Here is a 20,138-nt window from a genome sequence, read left to right on the forward strand (position 1 = left end):
TCCAGTGTAGTCATAGCCTAAGTTACATGCCAGGGGCCATATCAGCCCCTGAAGCAGCCTAGAATCAGGATGGTGCAAAAGTGGCTTAAACCCACCTAATCTCCTTTTCCCCCAAGGCTGCAGGTTTTTTTTTTTGTTTTTGTTTTTTGCTGTGCCTTAGGGGCTTTTACAGTCTCTTAGAAGTGCAGCACAAAATCACACTCTCAAAATCTCAGCCCATGAGTCCTACGCTTCCCTAGTGTATATCTTAAATGCCCTTCCTATGCAGCTTGGAGAGACATCTTTCTTTAGAGTTTTAGAAAATATATAAAAACACACTCATCCAATGTTCTGGGTGCCCCATCAACCTTTGTAAAAAATACACTAAATAAGCAAATTCCACTTTTCCAAGGAGAATTCCATGCTATTCACTTATCTGAACGAGAGACAGTATCCTGTACTAGTTTCAACTTTACCCTGTACTAGCCTAAACTTTAATCTACAGGACACAAGATGGGTTAAAATATCACAGAAATTGGAAGTTGAGAGCCCAGAATTCTGCTTGTTCAAATAAATGGGAACACAGGTGAAAGAGCAGAAGTCAAAACAGTAAAATTTCCCATCAACTCTGTGGGATGTACTCTTTCATGGAGGATTTGGTCATGGAACATTGTTTCTTTTAAAAGATTTTATTTCCAGGATAATCAACTGAGTTTTCCTTATTGCATGTAACACATCATTTTTTGTCCTGAACAAAAAGATCTACCTTATACTATGAATAATTTTCCAAAAGGTGTCCCGGCAAAAAATATACAGCAATCTCTAGATAAAATTGACTACTGACTTAAATAAATAACAGAAAGAGCTTGTGGTTTCCTTCAAGTACTCTAACAATGTTTATGTTTCTTTCAGTGAGAGTTAAGAAATCATTTTTATCCTTATTACCACTCAGTAAACAGATACATTAAATCAAATAAGTTAAAAAAGCATGCCTCGGTGATTCTTGAATCTCTCATCTTAAATGCTAACTGCACTGCCAATTAAATGAAAAGCAATCCTGGAAACAAACCTCAAACATATTTCTTTTCTAAGAAACAAATAAGAAGGTAGAAAACCAATCACATATCTGTTGTTCGTGGTAAAGTATACGGTGCATTATTTTCACCATCAGTTTGGATTTCCATAATCTTTACATATGTTTTGCAAATATTTACATAAATTGCTTGCAAAAAGCTCCCAAAGCCTCTTTCCATCTTTTTCGATCCATTTTCCCCTAGATTTCTGAAATATCTGAGGGTCTGATTGAACCAGTGGGAGATGAGATCTCTGAGGCTTGGCTTGTGGAGTTTTGCCCTGTTGCTGTTCACCAGATTTGCCCTTCCCACAGGAATCAGCTGTGGAACCAGGCCCCAAACACAGTCTGGGTGTTCACAAGAAGTCTGGGCCTTCTGCAGGCCAGCTCTGTGCTTCTGCAGCAGATCTGTCTCCACTGGAGCTAGGCTGCTAGGGACTACCTTGGTGGCAGCTGTTCCTGGCATCCCTCTGTTAAAGTGGGGTCTCTTCTACATTGAAGAGACTACAGGCTTACCATCACTGCAGAGTGAGCTGGAGTTAGCCACACTTGAGTTAACTCCTCTTGAGTTATCCTAGCTCAAGTGAGAACAAATCACACAGCAAACACCACTGGAGATGCACAAAGTGTTTGGATTCGCAGCACAGAGTGAGTGCATTTACAGCTGGGTGGGAAACAGTTTTCCCGTCCTTTGAGAGCTACTGAGATTTGGGATTTTTTTCCCTATCCCGAAATGGGATGAAAAATCAAAATCTCAACAATTTCCGTCAACTGAGCATCTAAAAAACACTTTGGTTTGGGGCAATCGACAGGCTTGGATAATTTCAAAATGTTTCATTGAGATTTTGACTTTTTTAACAAAATAACATTTTTAGTATACATTAACTAACATTTGGAATAAATTAAAACCCCAAACTTTTCACTTTGAAAACATCAGAAAGGGATGTTTTGAATTTCTTTTTCAAAATGTTTTCAATTTGGGAGATTTCCTTGTGAACAGCTTCGGTTTTAATACACTGCTTTCTGACAGAACAGTGCTTCGTCAGAAAATTCCCAACCAGCTCTAGTTGTATTAGCAGTGATTGTAGAATGATTGTATTAGCAGCACAGAGTAGCTGTGTCCCTACCAGCTCCACTGTCAGCTGTACTCAAGATTTTACCCAGGTCCCCAGGCTCGCTAGCTCGAGTTTAAAGCACCACTTAGCTTGACCTAGAGCCTTTTGTGTGTGGATGGGAGTCATGTTCTGTGCAATGTTCCAATTATACCTTGAGCTAACACTGCAGTGAAAGGTTTCAGAGTAGCAGCCGTGTTAGTCTCTAAGGGCTGGTCTACACTGGGGGGGGGATCGATCTAAGATATGCAACTTCAGCTACGCTATTCGCGTAGCTGAAGGCGAAGTATCTTAGTTCGACTTACCTGGCCGTCCTCATGGCGGCAAGTCGACCGCTGCGGCTCCCCCGTTGACTCCGCTTACTCCTCCTGCCGAGGTGGAGTATGGGCATCGATTCGGGGATCGATTCATCGCGTCTAGATGAGGCGCGATAAATCGATCCCCGATAGATCGATTACTACCCACCAATCCAGTGGGTAGTGTTGACGTGGCCTAAGGTGCTACAAATACTCCTGCTCTTACAGCAGTGAAAACTAGCCCTGAAGGTCTGTAATAGAGTCAGTGACTGTATTTTAGTCTCATGGCATCTCCACGGTGGATGGCACACAATCCTGTACTCTTCCCTCCAGCTCACTTACACTCCCTTCAATTCCCTTCCCAACTCCTCGGCAAAGATACTCAGACTTGCAGAGAGCCATCTGTGGAATCCAGGGGTATCTTCTGTGCAAGAGAGGAAGAGCCACTGGCTGAGGGCCTGTTCGTTGGGCAGATCTCAAGGGGCATGATCAGCCCCTGAGAAAACACTGATGGAATCAGCTATGAATTGGCAACATTTCAGAATAGGCCAAGAAGCTATTTGAATGCTTACCCTGGCAGATGGAAGGCTACAAGCTTCTAATGCAGTCTCTACTCGCTTTCTGTCAGCGGAAAACAAGCGGTATATGCTGCAAAATGGAAATAAAAAAGCAGGGGTTTGTTGACAGGCACATTGCACTGTTCTGTATTATATGGGTACAAGCTGTGCGTGGCTAATGGACTGCAGAGCAAAGTGACGTTTTTGGAAAACTTGTGCATTCATCCTTTGTTTCATAGCGAGGTCTTGAAACCAGAAGCATTTTAAGAAAAAAGAAAAAGAAATCAAACTATTCCAACCAGATAAACACTTAACACTGGAGGCCGGGAGTTGACGGGAAAGTAGACTTAGAAAGGACAGAAAGGATAAGGGCAGAAAGAGGCCTGAAAGGAGAGTTCAGTTCCTTTCACCTCTAGGTCACTGGTTCAAATCCAGTCCAGAATGGTAGTTATCAACATGACCATTTGTTGGGTGCTCAGTGGCATATATTAAATTAGTTGGGTGATGTCAGCCCACTTCCCAGCATTCCCACCAAAAAAGCCATCTTCACAACAGGTATCTAACACAGTTATATGGCTCCCCATCCCTGCAGCATTTGAGCACATCATAATCTTTAATATGTTTATCATCACAACGACACTGAGGTAGGGAAGTGCTATTATCCCCATTTTACAGATGGGGAACTGAGGTGCAGACAGTCTAGGCGACTTGCTCAAAATCACACAGGCAATCTAGGACAAAGAAGGGACTTGAAACTAGGTCCCTAACTGCTGGACCATCCTTCCCTTTTGGTATTTTAACCGGGTAGTCTTAGCATCAGATACAGAAGTGCAACCTCCATAGACTTCACCCATAGCCCATGAAGACAGAACTGTTTCCTGCCCCCGAAAAGTGGTCTGGTTAGCTTAGGGTGGAGCACACTGACACAGGAGTGAGGAAGTAGCTTGCACTGCCAGCTGTGCTATATACATGCTGCATGGATAAACAGATCTCAGTCAAAGGGGTGACAGTCCAGCACCATTCTAAAGATTAAAATCACACTCCAAAGTCTGAAAGCTCCAATGTAATAACAAAGGAGAGAAGAACTTACCTCTTCAGAGGAATACGTCCTTCTTGAGTGACTTGCAGCTTTAGTTTTGTGTAACTGTAAAGAAAAAACTAAGGGAATGTCTTTTTCCTTTTAAAAGCTTTTCAAAGACTCTTACAGCTCAACGCTATTGTTTCTATTAGTCTGCTAGTTTTACTCGTTCATTTTGCACTATCTGAAAAATCTTGCAGGACATCATTAACAAACATCGACGGTGAGTGAGAAACATCGCCTGCCTTCATATGGAGCAATCCAAAAACCAGCAGTACACATGAATACAAAACAAAATCCACAACCCTGGCATCGAAAAGCTCAGAATCAGAGGTTCTCTCTACGTTGGAGCTGGAAGATGTCATTCCCAGCTCGAGGAGATGTACCCATGCCAGCTCTGATCAAGCTGGTGTGGTGTAGCCATGGTAGTGGGCAGGGCTAGTCATCCTAAGTAGGTGTTTAGGGTTTCAGATGGGATAATATTCAGGGTAGCTAGCCACGACATTTAGCAAGCTAGCTCTGACCAAGCTAACATGGGTATGGTCTCCTCAATACAACATCTAGATCCAGAGATGACATACTGTTAGATTAGGAATGGAATGACCCAGCAGATCAGCTAAGATTCCTGCTAAGCGAGGGTTGCTCCCTACTGATTTGCTGAGTCCATGTTTAAGTAATGGACCCTTCCATCACCTCCTTTGGAAAACTATTCTACAGCCCGATGGCTTTCTCTGCTAGGAAAATTTGCCTGATATCCAGTCTAAATTTTCTTTTGCTTAATTGCATCTCGTTACTCCTAATTATAACCCCCTTTAAGCACCCTAGAAATAATTCCTTTCTTGAGGCAAATTGTGGGCTTGGTTGCATTGGGAGTGGTGCAGAGCTAGCCCATCCCAGGGAGAGGGGAAGGAGAGAATATGCCTCAGGAGGTACAACTTCCAGCTCACTGATGCACAGGGATACTGAGCAAGCAGCCCCATTCCTGGAGATGCTGTAGCCTGCTCCCTACTCTGTGCCAGACCCTCTCCATGGGCTAGTAGGGGGCATGCTCTCCGCCGAGTGCAGGGATTGTAACTGTCCCTGGCCTGTGTGTGCCTTTGTCCCTGGCCCACCCCACTGCACACCCATGGAAGAACCAGGGATAACATGGCCTTTGGTCTTCATATCACTAGTCAGATGAAAACAAGTCAAACCAGAGCCAATTAAACATCCTGGGACCAGTGAGAGCGTGAGACTGATGAAGTGGGTTTTAGCCCACGAAAGCTTATGCCCAAATAAATTTGCAAGTCTCTAAGGTGCCACAAGTACTCCTCGTTCTTTTTTCTCAAAGACTTAGAATCAATGTGCTAAAGGAGTCTGACTACCAGTCTGGCCACTTAATTTGTGTCAGCCTGAAAGCCTTGCGTGATGATCAAATGGGATAAAGTAGCACTGATGCTTTTCTGGTGCACAGATCTATTAATTATCTACCAAAGTTGCCTACATACAGGCAACTAAGTGCACTACGTGGACTGACCTTTTAGAGTATATTTATATCCCAATCCTCACAGTTTTTCCCATGCCATGCCCATTGGAACATCGGGATGAGAATACATTTCTTTTTTTCCCAAGCCATGCACATCCTCACTCACACAAACAGGGTCTGATCCAAAGCCTGCGGAAATCAACGGGAGTCGTTCCATTGACATTTAGATCAGACCTTCCTTGGGGCCTGCCCATGTGAGTGAGGGCTACTTGCGTAAGGATCTATCTAACGCATCAGCCCTTTGTCTGACAATAGCAGAGCTTTTGGGGTACGCTTTTGGGTTTAGGGTTTTTTTGTTTGCTTGTTTTGTAACATAAAGAATATAATTAACATTCCTGCCCCCGCTTTTCTGGGGTTGGCATTTGCAAGATCAGAACATTAGCAGCACTGTCAAAAACAGAGCAAGTTCTAATACTGTAGCCTGTGTAATAATTGTTAGGAGTCTTCACAAATCCTCACCTTTAGAGATATACCAAGGAAGCCAGACCTCCTGTGCTACACAGTACTGCCAAACCCAAACTTACAAGATCATGTGATTGGCTTAAAAATCACAAGAACTTTAAAAATATGCATACATTTGGGGTTCTTTTCCATTGCCTTCTGCTTTTGCAGCTTTATGGGGTCCTGAGTTCACATTTACAAGCTTTTCTGTGAAACCAAGAGGGCTAGAAATTTACATTTTAGTTAAATGAAAGCTGAGATTCTCAGCTGTGTTCTTTATGTAAAGCTTCAACTGTTGTGATGGTATCACAAGAATGAGCAACACTGGTGTTATAACAAGCCTGACCAATCCTGATTGGGATTCCTTCTCCCAGGACTTCTCGGTACGTTTTATGGAACACCTGAGGACACACCATTTGACCTTGCTCTAGAGCCACAATTCTTCCCTCCTCGAAGGTCTGGATGTTAATCCTGCTCCATTACTGGCTAGAAGGGCTGCTGCTGAGAGATATTACCACCCTCGAAAGCTAAACATGCTACTTCAATAGCTCACTGCTGGCTCTGAGAATGATAGACCCAGGACTTGAAACCAATCCCAGGTCTCCATGTCAGCCCTTGTTAAGCCTTTGCTATGTACTCCAATAATAAAGGCAAAATGGTACTGCACAATTATAACAAAGACAACAGAGATTTAAATCCAAGGTGCCTGTTTTGTACACCACAGTCTAACCCTATTTTACCTCATGTGACCTGATCACAGGAAAACTGTTCAGCCATTTTATTAATACACCCTGGACATTATGAAGGTTTGGATGCCAAAAAGAGGAAAATGCCTTTCTAATTCAGCGCTAATGCAATCATTTTAAAATTGGATGACATGATTCTAATAGGACTATGATCACCACTTTATGCAGGACTGTAATTATAATGGGGTGGGGAGAACGTTTAATCTTCAAAGTCAAAGATACCTTGACAGGTTTCAGAGTAGCAGCCGTGTTAGTCTGTATCCGCATCCGAAGAAGTGGGTTGTAGCCCACGAAAGCTTATGCTCTAATAAATTTGTTAGTCTCTAAGGTGCCACAAGTACTCCTGTTATTTTAAAGATACCTTGAGTAACTCTGATTTGGCATCTGTGCTTCAGGGTCCTGGAAATCCTACAGCACCTAAGTGAGCTATTAAATAGTGGAACAATAAAAGGCATGGAGATACCATGCTTGCCTGCAAGTCTACACATCTTAGAGTTGTAGCAATTTGTGTGCCCTTGTACATACACACACGCTGTGCTTCCCCGAGAGCCAGTGCATCTCTGCTCTGTCCCCAACACAGGGTTGTGTCTACCATGTGCAATTCAGTCTAGTGTTAGTAGTTTATGAGTTAAGAGCTGAAAGAAGAGGTGACTTACCTGTCACTGGAGGTTCTTTGAGATGTGTGGTCCCTAACTGTATTCCACTGTGGGTTACGCATGCACACCATTAGCCTGGAGTTGAAGAATTTAGAAGTAGTGTCTGCTGGTTTGTGCATGCACCCTGATTTGCCTTGTGCTTCCGTCCAAGAGGATAAAGGGCGGGGCAGACCAACCGTGTCTCCAGTTCCTTCTCCACCATGAATCTGACAGATCGGAAGCAGAGGGGAAGGAGGGCGGGAAGTGGAATACAGAGAGGGACCACACATCTCAAAGAACTTCCAGTTACAGGTAAGTCAGCTCGTCTTCTTCTTCGAGTGATGGTCCCTATTGTATTCCAGTGTGAGTGACTGACAAGCAGTACCTAAGTAGGAGGAGGGTACAAAGATGAGGATGGAAGGGTTGTGCAGAGAACCGCCGTGCCAAAGGAGTCATCGACTGCCGAGTCCTGCACCAAGGCGTAGTGTGTTGTGAATGTGTGGACAGAACTCCACGTGGCTGCTCTACATATGCCTATGAGAGGCACATCTTGAAGGGATGTCGTGGTCATTGCTTGCGCTCTAGTGGAATGAGCCCATACCCCCCGCGGGGAGCAGAGTTTGATGTAGACAGAAATCCATTTGGAGATTCTCCGGGTGGAGATGGTGTGTCCCCTGATTCTCCTCTCTGCTACCTCAGTAAATGGTCTAGGGGACTTCCTGATTGTTTTTGTTCTCTGCAGGTAAATGGCCGAAGCCTGTCAGACGTCGAAGGAATCGAGTCTACATTCTTCTGTGGATGTGTGCGGTTTCGGGAAGAAAACAGGATTGGTTAATATGAAATGGGGAGACCGCCTTTGGTAAAAATGTCGGGTATAGGCATAAAGAGACCTTATCCCTGTGGAATATTGTAAATGGCGGGTCTGCCGTCATAGCTCCGAGCTCACCGACCCTTCTCGCCAAAGCGATCTCAACAAGGAAGGTGACCTTCGTGAATGCCAACAGAAATCTTGAATTGTTTCTTTCCAGGGCACACAGCAGGGCAGACACCACGGTGTCGTTATCAGATTCGCAGCTCATGAAATACTGCAAGTTCAGCTGCATTGTGTTCATAACGCTCATCACAAGACTGGAGAGCAGTGCAGGATCCACGCTTTCAGGCAGAGATGGCAGGCGCACAGTTTACAGGGCTGTTCAAAAGTGGTACAAAATGAAGTCAGAAGCCCATGGAATGATGGGACGGAAAGAACTGCATAATGGGACAGTGAGCCCCCATGGTGAACTGTGATCCATTCCCAGATCTCCCAGTGGCAGAGGGTGGTGAGTTGCACGGTGGGATAGCTACCCACGATGCAATGCTCTATCTGTCAATGCAAGAGCACCAACCGTGGACGTGCTCTGCCGACACACGGAGTGTTGTGTGGACATGGACAACCAATGTAATTAAAGCAACATATGATCGTCAACGTAACTTAAGTCGACTTAACTCTGTAGTGTAGACAAGGCCTTACTGCTCAAACTTCTCAGGTATGGCCGGGGAAAGTTTGACACATATTGCACCCAGCGGTGATGTGAGATTCTCCCAGGCAGTAGAGGCTGTGTTGGTGGTTGTCGCTGACTCGGAAGGATTGCATGAGGAGGTTGTCGCTGACTCGGAAGGATTGAAGACCGGCGTTCTGGGCATAGTTCGGTACCCAAATTCTACTCTATTCTAAACTGTTAAAACTAGTAAACTACTAAAATTAGGAAAATAAGTAGAACTATTAAATCTATGACTAAAACTGATAAACATATGTACAATTAAAAGTATTAGAGCTGCGTCAGAGATGAGGACCCTGGAGGTTCCAACCCAGACCATGAGGCAATGAGAAGGAACTGAAGACGCGGTCAGTCCATCCCACCCTTTATCACCTCAGACGGAAGCATGAGGTGAGTCAGGACACATGCACAGACCAACGGACACCACTTTCAAATTCTCCGACTCCAGGTGCACGATGCGCATGCATAACGCACAATGGAATACAATAGGGAACGTCACTCAAAGAAGAATCAAAATGGTCATGTTCTGAGCCCCACAAATAGCAACCATTTCAGTAAATGAACAAAGCGACCCTCTGGGGCAAGCTCTGGAAAACAGGAGCTGCATTTCGCTAGAGACTGGTATGCCTGAACTTTGAATGCAGTTCTCTTTATAACAGGATAAAGCAAGTAAGGTAACACTAGCCAGGAATCATCATCTTAATCTGGCAGGCTCTATCATGAAGTTTCCCACAGTGTCACTTAAACAAAACTATCTCTGTCTGTGCATTCATCATCCACATGACACCTGGTAATCTTGGATTTATTCAACTATTTTTCTTTAATTTGCGAAGGGCCTGCTATTTTTATGAACTTCTCATAAACACCCTTTGTACTTTGTCCTACAACACTCAGAATCAATGTATTTTCTGCCAATGAATCTAGATGAACAGATTCACAGTTTCTCTCTACTGAGAACCGAGACCCGAGGGATCAGACGGAGGAAAATGGAAATCTTGTACTTCTCATTCTTTGACTAATAATAGATAGCACAGAAAAAAAAAACAGAGAAGTGGGTCAGTCTGAAATTCATTGTTTTTAACCCTGAGCAGCAGTGCCAAGACCTGACGTCACTCCCTGTGTGTGTAGCAGGAAGAATGCAATGGCATTCAAAAGTGTATTCCAGCCATGTCTCCTAGGTAATAGTTTGTGAAAGGAATCATATTTCCCTGTTTTTTTTTAGATATCAGTTTTTTGAACTCAGCAAGAGAGGAAAATCCATGTTTACAGAACTGACAAGCCAACAATAGATGGTAAGAAGGCTGACAAAAGAAAAAGGAAAATGACTCAGAACAAGGAGTAACACCCTTGGCAATAAATATTACGGCTACTTACGCTTTTTCCAGAAATGCATCCCTTGACATGTTGTGTGCCAGCAGGTTTGTTGCCAAACTGAAAACTTCGTCCGTCCATTCCTAGGGAGATATAAATTACAGTTGATGTAGCCCAGATGCAGTCTCTCAAAGGTGCTTGTTTAGACCTTTATTTTCATGAAGGCAAATAGTTTCAACATGAGTATTATTAACAGAAAGTGTTTAATAAAAGCCTGAACATGCATTTCCCAGCACAGCTTAAGTTCTAGACAAAGGCCTGTCTTTTTCATTATGCATAAATCACAAACTTTGCTATGGACATTATCTTTAAAAATGGTATTATTTGACACCCGTGTGTTTCAAAAGAGATTTCAAATATGATCATATAGGGCCTGATGCAAATCCCACTGCAGTCAATGGCAGTCTTTTCACTGACTTCAATGGACTGTGAATCGGGCCCACAGAAAAATACCTATGACTGTGTGATGGCCAACATCGTGGTGGATACATCACTACAAACCAATGATCCACAGGGAAGTAATATATTTAAGGAACAATAGTGCACTTTCCCCTTAAGATATGCAGTCAAAACGTATCTGTAAGCAGGGCCGGCTCCAGGCACCAGCTTGTCAAGCAGGTGCTTGGGGCGGCCACTCTGGAGAGGGGCGGCACCTCCAGCTATTCGGCGGCAATTCGGCGGACGGTCCCTCACTCCGGTTCGGAGCGAAGGACCTCCCGCCGAATTGCCGCCCTTTTTTTTTTTTTTTTGGCTGCTTGGGGCGGCCCTGTCTGTAAGTATAGATTTCGCATGGGCCACTATGCATTGACCTGAGAAATATGCAAAAGAAACCACAGCAGCAGGGAAATACAGAAGTGGCTTGATTATTTGACTATCCTGGGGGAGAGGAGAGGGGAATGAATATTCAGTTAATCAGTTTCCAGTAAGAATACTTCTACTGCGATTAACTGAGGTTGAGAGACAGGATTTTGTTTTGGATAGACACAGGCATTTGGATACTATGGATTCAGTCACATTAATAGTTCCATCGAAGTCACGATCATATGGTTAATTAAAATTTTGCATGCTCTGGTGATGTGTGATGCTGGATGCACTGAATCCATCACCGCACATGCAATATTTTCTTCCTTTCTCCATCACTACTGACAGCTCTGCTAACTCCCTGTCATTCAAGTTGGCAGTTGGAGGGTTATATCTGATACTCCCTTTCCTTTTCTTCTCGCAACCAGGATCTTGCCCAATCTTGTTGTTTTTATAACATTTCCAGAATCTACCCCTTTTGTCTCTGCTTCTCAAACATTCATTCATACCATAATTTTCCCTTTCACCAAAACTACTGTAACCTCCCTCTTCTCCAAGCTGCCTTCTTGAGTCTATCCAACAGCAAAATAATACTCCTCTCCTGCCATTCTGAATGTGTCAAGATTAAGAATGGCAAAGTATTCCGATACCATACCTTTATACATAGGTCTCTAGTCAAACAGCCCCAAAGTTGATTCTGGTTCTCAGGTTACTCCAAAGTTCAGCATGAGGGAGCCCCAAAAGCTCAGATCTTGTACAGTCCCAAGTCTGCAGCTGAGCCAACAACTTTCTCCCCATGACTGAGTTTTCTGGCACACCCAACAGCGACAGCAGACACCTGGGCTAGATCTCAGAGAGAGACTTCTAGCCCTGCTGGTCACAACGTTGTTCTGGATTTACATACTCTTTGCTGAGAGCTTTTGGACCTCTGTCTCCTACGATAGATTGTGTTGTATTGTTTTTCTTGACAGTAACCTTGTAAGGTCTAACCTTAAGACACAAGGGATGTGAGAACAACAAAAGAATAGAGCCTCTAGCATCATTACTTTCCTGTGACTATGTTTTTAGCAGAAGCATCTTAAAGATAGCATTTTATTTCATCCTGGCGTCTCAATTTTCCAGTCTCAGAATAGCCACATTCTGTAAACATTGCTTTGTTTAAGCACGAATAACAACAACAGTTTAAAAAGTTCTTTGTGACACTAACTGCTGCAAAGTTTAACAGCAGCATAAAATGTTATTTGAGCAGCTTAAGATACATATTCTTTTAAGAAAACCTGGTGGGCTCTGTTTTGGTCAGACAGAACTATACCACTTCAAATGCATCCCAAGAACTGAGAGTGGACATGCTGTTACTGTATTTTTATTGCAAGCATTTTTTATATGCAGTTATTCTTGTCAAGATATTTTCCCTTCCTAACTTCTCTATGAGACTTGCAAGAGAAGCAGGACTCGAGCCACGCAACCTAACGCCAACCCTCAGATTGAGCAATAACTGACCCTGTCAAATATCTGTGTGAAGCAATGAGTGAGAAATAATACTTGATCACTTCCTCTCATTTTCAAGGGAATTCATTTAAATCCCCAAAAGCTCCAGCCAGTAAAGCCAAGATCAGGAAAGCTGTCAAAGGTCACATCATCCTTCCTGTCATGCACTGTCTTTGCACTGAGCAAAGATCCAAAGCTCACTGAAATCGATGAGGTCTTTCTATTGACTTCTGTTCGGATCCGACTATGAAACAAAGCAGTGTCCTGTTGTTTTAGCTACCGAATGGACACCCGCTCTCTTTGGTTAAGCGGTACTGTATACAGTCAATACTGAGATCTGGAATTATGATGCATCATATAATTAAGGCCCTTCATTCTCAGTTTTTTTTAGTTTAAAAATTCCTGGAAATGTACCAGTGTTTAATACCAAAAATTAAAAATCAGTGCAAAAAAATCCACTTTGCATTTTTCTGGGTAAATATTACTCTCTTTTCTTTTCATGTGTTTTTTTTTCAACTTAAAAAAACAAACCCTTATGTTCTGAAATGTAGTTAGACACAGGTTTTCATTTTTGAACCATTTTAGCATGAAAAGTAGTTCACTAACTTTTATTTGCTTTGAATGCTGCTAACTATCCAAGCTGTCTGTCAAGCTGCTAATGTGTATGCGGTGCGCATAGGATTGGCAACATGTACACCAGTGCTCAAATCATTCCAGTACTTCTAACCTGGCTCCTCACTCCAGAAGGAGAGACGACAGCTCAGTAACCTGGCACAGGTTATCGAGCCGTCATCTCTCTTTCTGGAGCAGGGAGCCAGTTCCAGGGAGTTCTGGCACTTCCAAAATTCAGGTAGAAATTGGTTAAAACAACACCCAAATAATGCCTTTTGTAAAACCTGGGAAATTTTTAGTAAAAAAAAAAAAAAAAAAAAAAAAAGGTATAAACTCTAAACCAAGGTCTTACATATAATACACAGTGGTAGCCCACATTACTAGCAGCATAGGTTTTCCACAAGGCAAGCCATGCTGAGAATACTCTATGGGATGAATAGCTATTATATATAGAAAGAAAACAGCTGGTATTTTAGTGTGGGAAGATTACAACAGACTTAGAATCACGGTTGCTTACTGTGGGGTTGTAACTATGAACACTTATCCATAGACATAATGCAAAAGGAAATGATAAATCTGGAGATTTTGAAGTAAGATTTTGCTCGTGCCAACAAACTCCTCTCCCAAGTTGGAATCCTCTGAGCTATAGTGTTTTTTAAAAGCAGAAAAATGGAATCTTGCAACAAATTTTAATTTCAAGCAAACTGGTTCCATCATAATAAAAGAGCCATATGTTCCTGCTCTCCTTTTGGCTTTATTCTGTTACCATCATTCATATTTATGTCATTCCTATTAACTTTACTAACAAATCAGGTAGCTGTTATGTGCTCTAGTCAGTAAGTAGCATACAATGTGCAGTATATTTTGAGAGCTCTTGCTCAATGAACACTTTTCTTTCATATATTACATGAATCAGATTTTATATCTACAGGCATTTATCTCAATCTGAGAGATGAGAGCTATTTTTCATGGCAAAAGACAGTACCTAAGTGCTACACATTTTTGAAAACATTTAATTCAAATCAGAACTGAATATGCGTGAAGACAACGTTTTTTGCATGTTTGTTTTTGGCTCAAGATTACCATCTGATGTTGTTGAAGTCGCATGTTTCAGCATCCTCTGGTATGAAACATCTTATGCGTTTCTTTTTTTTTTTAAAGCATGTCTCTGTACTGCTTATTTTATTATTTATTTTACTGCTTATTTTAACAGAAAAGGAAATTTGGAAGAATAAAGAAGTATACTGAAAAACATATCACAGACCATATGGTATCTGGGCACATGCTGTAGATAAATCACTTAAGGCTTATCTTCTAGGGGACATTAAAGAAGGTTAATCCAAATTAATTTTTAACATGGATTAGATAAACAGCATTAAAAACCCATGTAGACATTTTTATTCTGAATTAAAGTGGCCTTAATTTGATTTCATTTAATGCTCTTACACACTGTTAGTTAATTCAGATTAACCTTCCTGAGTGTCCCCATGTAGACAAATGAGGGACTGTCCCTCATTTATGGAGGAAATGACAAACTGTTAGCTAAAGGCCTGATCCAAAGCCCAATCAAATGTAGTGGAGTTTTAACACTGACTTCACTGGACTTTGGATCAACTCTCTATGACCTTTCCCTAAGGCCTGGTCTACACTAGGAGGTTATGTCGAATTTAGCAGCGTTAAATCGAATTAACTCTGCATCCGTCCACACAACGAAGCTATTTAGTTCGACATAGAGGTCTCTTAAATTCGACTTCTGTACTCCTCCCCAACGAGGGGAGTAGCGCTAAATTCGACATGGCCTTGTCGAATTAGGCTAGGTGTGGATGGAAATCGACGGTAATAGCTCCGGGAGCTATCCCACAGTGCACCACTCTGTTGACGCTCTGGACAGCAGTCCGAGCTCGGATGCTCTGACCAGCCACACAGGAAAAGCCCCGGGAAAATTTGAATTCCTTTTCCTGTCTGGGCAGTTTGAATCTCATTTCCTGTTTGGACATCGTGGCGAGCTCAGCAGCACTGGCAACGATGCAGAGCTCTCCAGCAGACATGGCCATGCAATCTCAGAACAGAAAGAGGGCCCCAGCATGGACTGATCGGGAAGTCTTGGATCTGATCGCTGTGTGGGGCGATGAGTCCGTGCTTTCGGAGCTGCGATCGAAAAGACGGAATGCAAAGATCTACGAGAAGATCTCAAAAGCCATGACAGAGAGAGGATACAGCCGGGATGCAACGCAGTGCCGTGTGAAAATCAAGGAGCTGAGACAAGGCTACCAGAAGACCAAAGAGGCAAACGGACGCTCCGGATCCCAGCCCCAGACATGCCGTTTCTACGAGGCACTGCATTCCATCCTAGGTGCGGCCGCCACCACTACCCCACCACTGACCGTGGACTCTGAGGATGGGATATTGTCGACTGTCGCTTCCTCGGAGATGTTAGCGGACGGGGAAGATGAGGAAGGAGATGAGGAGGACGAGGCAGTCGACAGCGCTTACAACGCTGATTTCCCAGACAGCCAGGATCTCTTCATCACCCTCACAGAGATCCCCTACCAACCGTCCCCAGGCGTTAACCCGGACCCAGAATCAGGGGAAGGATCAGTCGGTAAGTGTTTTAAACATGTAAACATTTATTTTGAACAGAACATTAATATTAACAGTGGGTTTTTCATGATTAGTTTGCCCTAGGCGCTTAACGTTTTAGTCCTTGGCAGTGCAACTACTGCAAAAAAATCTAACAATGTCCGGTTTATGATGATTGGTTTGCCCTAGGCGCTCTACTGTTTAGTCCTTGCCAGTGCAGCTACAGTAAAATTCGGTCTATATGTCCGGGGATAGAGCTGAAATCCTCATGGGACATCTCCATGAAGCTCTCCTGGAGGTAATTGGAAAGCCTTTGCATGAGGTTCCTTGGGAGAGCGGCCTTATTGTGTCCTCCATAGTAGGAAACGTTTCCGCGCCAGGCTAGCAGCAAGTACTCCGGGATCATTGCCTTGCAGAGCATGGCGGCATATGGCCCTGGTCTTTGCAGGCTTTCACGAAGCATGCGTTCTTTCTCGGTTTCTGAAATCCTCATCAGAGTGATGTCGCTCATGGTGACCTGCTTTGAATTAGGGGAATGTTAGTATTGGGACTGCTTGCCTGTTCCCTTACAGAAGTGTAACCAGCAGTTTACAGCCATGCGGTGGAGGCGGGAGAGGGGCAGCATACAGGGATCTTTCCTGGGGACAGCCGCGAGGGGGTGGGACAGGGGCAGAGTTCATGCTTGCCGAATTGCTGTCAGCAGGAACTGGCCAATGCTAGGAGCATTGCTTTGAACGTGAAAGGAGGGCAGTGCTACTATTAAAGTTTTAAGCAGCCACAAGTCTACGGCTTACCATGTCAGCCTGCTACCCAAATTCCGCTGTCCTGTCCCACTTGTCTGATCTGCACTGCAAGACCCCAGGCACTGAATGCGAAGGCCGAAAATTCGACCTTGTCCTGAGTGCGCATGTGATAGGTGCTGTGCATGGTCTTGTTCACAGAGAAAGACTATGTTCTTTGTTCACAAAAAAATTTATCTTTCTGAGGAATTCACTCCCTTTTTCCCATCCCACAGCTGCGACTGTCTCCCGACCTACCCTGGCATCACACTCCCAGAGGCTGGCGCAGATTAGGCGTAGAAAGAAAAGGACACGGGAGGACATGTTCTCGGAACTTATGGGCTGCTCCCGAGCCGAGGCAGCCCAGCAGACCCAGTGGAGGGAGAACATGTCCCAAATCCATCGATCACACATTGAACGGGAGGAGAGGTGGCGTCAGGAAGACCAGCAGGCGACTCAAACGCTGCTTGGACTAAAGGGGGAGCAAACGGACACGCTCCAGCGCCTTGTGGATGTTCTGCAGGACCGGAGGCAGGAGGACAGAGCCCCGCTGCAGTCTATCTGTAACCGCCCTCCCCCGCCACAAAGTCCCATACCCCCCTCACCCAAAGTCCCAAGAAGGAGGGGCGGCAGAGTCCGTGAAAACCGTCACTCCACCCCTGCAGACTGCTCAAGTAGCAGAAGGCTGTCATTCCCCAAAATTTGATAAGTCCTTTCCTTCCCGCCTCACCCAAGCCCCCGTCCCAGTTTCATCCCCTAACTGTGTAGTTGCTAATAAAAAATACGTTTCTGTTAATTACTGTTTCCATCATGTTCTTTTAGAGGAGAGTCTGTTTGAAGGGGGGGAAGGGGGTTGGTAATTGGACAGGACAGTCACCTTTACCAGGGTACAGACACGGGGGCAGGTTCAGCAGCAGGTCACACACACATTGCAGTCACTAGGCACCCTGGTCAGTCTGGGAGATGGTTTTCATGTTCTGTGTGTGTGTGGAGGTTATGTGACTTTGTGGCGGGGGAGGGCGGTTAGAGATCTTATGCAGCGGTCCTTATCCTGGATCACAGAGCCACGCAGCAGGGGATCTGTAACTGTCCTCCCCCTGCCACAAAGTCACATAGCCCCCACACACAGAGTCCCGAACAGGAAGGGTGGCAGGCTCCGTTGAAACAACCAGTCCACCAGTGCGGATTCTAGGAGCAGGAGCCTGTCATTCCTCGAGTTTAGAAGCGTCCTTTGCATCACTACACTACACCCGCTCCCCACCACAGTCTGCGTCCCAGTTTCAACACTTTACCGCGAAAACAGTAATAAAGAAAACGGTGTTCATTAACAAATTTCCAGTGATTTTATTTTTAAACGTGTGTTGGAAGGGGGGGAACGGGGTGAACGGGGTATGTAACTGGAGAGGATAGTGAACATTCACTGGGTAAAGAAACGGGGGCAGGTTCAGCTTCTCTGTAAACAAACTTAATAGTCACAGGTTACCCTGCTCACTCAGGAACCTAGCTTTCAAAGCCTCCCGGATGCACAGCGCGTCCCGCTGGGCTCTTCTAATCGCACGGCTGTCTGGCTGGGCGTAATCAGCAGCCAGGCTATTTGCCTCAACCTCCCACCCCGCCATAAAGGTCTCCCCCTTGCTCTCACACAGATTGTGGAGCACACAGCAAGCTGCAATAACAATGGGGATATTGGTTTCGCTGAGATCAGAGCGAGTCAGTAAGCTTCTCCATCTCCCCTTGAGACGTCCAAAAGCACACTCCACCACCATTCTGCACTTGCTCAGACGGTAGTTGAAGAGTTCTTTTTCACTGTCCAGGGCACCTGTATAGGGCTTCATGAGCCAGGGCATTAGCGGGTAGGCTGGGTCCCCGAGGATGACTATAGGCATCTCCACATCCCCAAGAGTTATTTTGTGGTCCGGGAAGTAAATACCTTCCTGCAGCCGTCTAAACAGACCAGAGTTCCTGAAAACATCAATTTTGGACATAATGAATTTGACACTACAGTGGCATATCTGGGAGGAGACAGAGGGGAAGAGGCTTAGGTTGGAGAGGGAGATTTTGGAGTTGTTAGCATATCAGTAAATCTACTACAAGAGATGGTAGCTCAAATCACATGGGGAGTAACAAAACTAGCAAGGGAAACAAAACTGCACACAGACATAGAATATACAATCCTTGTGAGAAACAAGAAGGGCATAATGGAGTTGTTAAAACGTGGGCAAGCCAGCAACCAGGTCAGCATCGTAGAGCTAGGGGAACATACGTCATTTCAGATATTAACAGGACACCAACCCCAACATGCCTGCTCTTTCACCATTTATGTTCATTGCTCTTTCCTGCTCTGTCTCCATAACCCTCAATCCTCTTTCCCTCTAGATCCAGTTGTTCCTTGAACTGCCACACACCCAGCACATGCTCTAGCCCTGTCTCAGTTCCCTTTCTATTGGTACTGTTCATTTCCCCAATTTTTATATTGAGGACCTTCCTTTTTGAGCTCCTTATCTGTATAAAACATCTAAATCTTTCTCTTCAACAACATTTTCTAAGTAAATGGAAAAGAAGGAAATGAGGTTCCTAAAAGATGTAGCACTAGACAAAATAAATTAGGATCTGTCACTGGGAAATAAGAGAGTTGGGAGCTTTGTCTGTCTGGGAAGTCTGATACTGTATAACAGTCTAATGGATGTAGGATAGATGAAAGAGGAATGCAGTGGTCAGAGTTGTCTTTTAAAAAAGGTAAGGGAGTCTCTTTCAGACCAGACTGATGATACTTAAAACTCATGTATCATATCAATCACACTAGTGGATGAGACTGCATAAGTTCCTACGTGAAGAGAAGGAATTTTTGATAGCTTTGAAAACAGATTCCGGAAGAGGAGCATAAAGATGAAGTGAATGCAAAAAATGAAGACTGAAACCATCAGAAAGATAATGATGGGAAACAGCAGGTGTCTGAAGGGGCAGAGATTAGGTTACTGGAGAAAGAAAAAAATGTTTTGAAGACAGTTAATGGAGAGGAAGCCAGAAGCTCCAAGGGTTTTCAAGAGTAGTTCAAATGGAAAGGATCAGACAAAACTGGGCTGGGGAAACGTATCCCTTGATCATATAGGGAAAGGAGAAAAATAAACAAACATAGAAGGGTTCATTCTCATCTCAATTTCACTGGTTACAGCAAAGCTACTACTGAGTTACATCAATATATGCCAGAATCAAGAATCAAGCCCAGATGTTGACCCAATGTGTCTGGAATCCCCTGCAAATTCTTCTCCTTGATACACACATACAACTCCCATTTAAATAAACAAGAGTTGCGCTACTAATCCATTTCTTGTATTCCTAACAAAAAAAGGAACAAACAGGCACTCTCTGCATTAACCAGCATGTCTGTTACCTTCAACTCACACCTAGAGAGCATTAAAACTGATTTATTTTACCTATAGAAATGTGAGCAAAACAGTGTATTGTGACTTCATTTTAAATTTTCTAGTTCTTTATTCAAATCATGTAAAGCACGATCAGTATAAATGC

General features: G+C 43.9%; 1 protein-coding gene across 1 annotated transcript in view; it reads right to left on the reverse strand.

Annotated features, from left to right (window-relative positions):
* The window catches only part of PLCB1 (phospholipase C beta 1), a 633,260-nt gene that overhangs the window by 210,961 nt on the left and 402,161 nt on the right, over positions 1 to 20,138 (reverse strand). Inside the window, exons 5-7 of the mRNA XM_065400502.1 lie at positions 10,354 to 10,433; positions 4,107 to 4,160; positions 3,032 to 3,107 (exon numbers count right to left, since the gene is read on the reverse strand). Coding sequence (XP_065256574.1) covers positions 3,032 to 3,107; positions 4,107 to 4,160; positions 10,354 to 10,433 — 210 coding nt within the window. The remainder of the gene's footprint in view (positions 1 to 3,031; positions 3,108 to 4,106; positions 4,161 to 10,353; positions 10,434 to 20,138) is intronic.

This window comes from Emys orbicularis, chromosome 3 (genome assembly GCF_028017835.1).
Source record: "Emys orbicularis isolate rEmyOrb1 chromosome 3, rEmyOrb1.hap1, whole genome shotgun sequence".
Classification (NCBI taxonomy): domain Eukaryota; kingdom Metazoa; phylum Chordata; order Testudines; family Emydidae; genus Emys; species Emys orbicularis.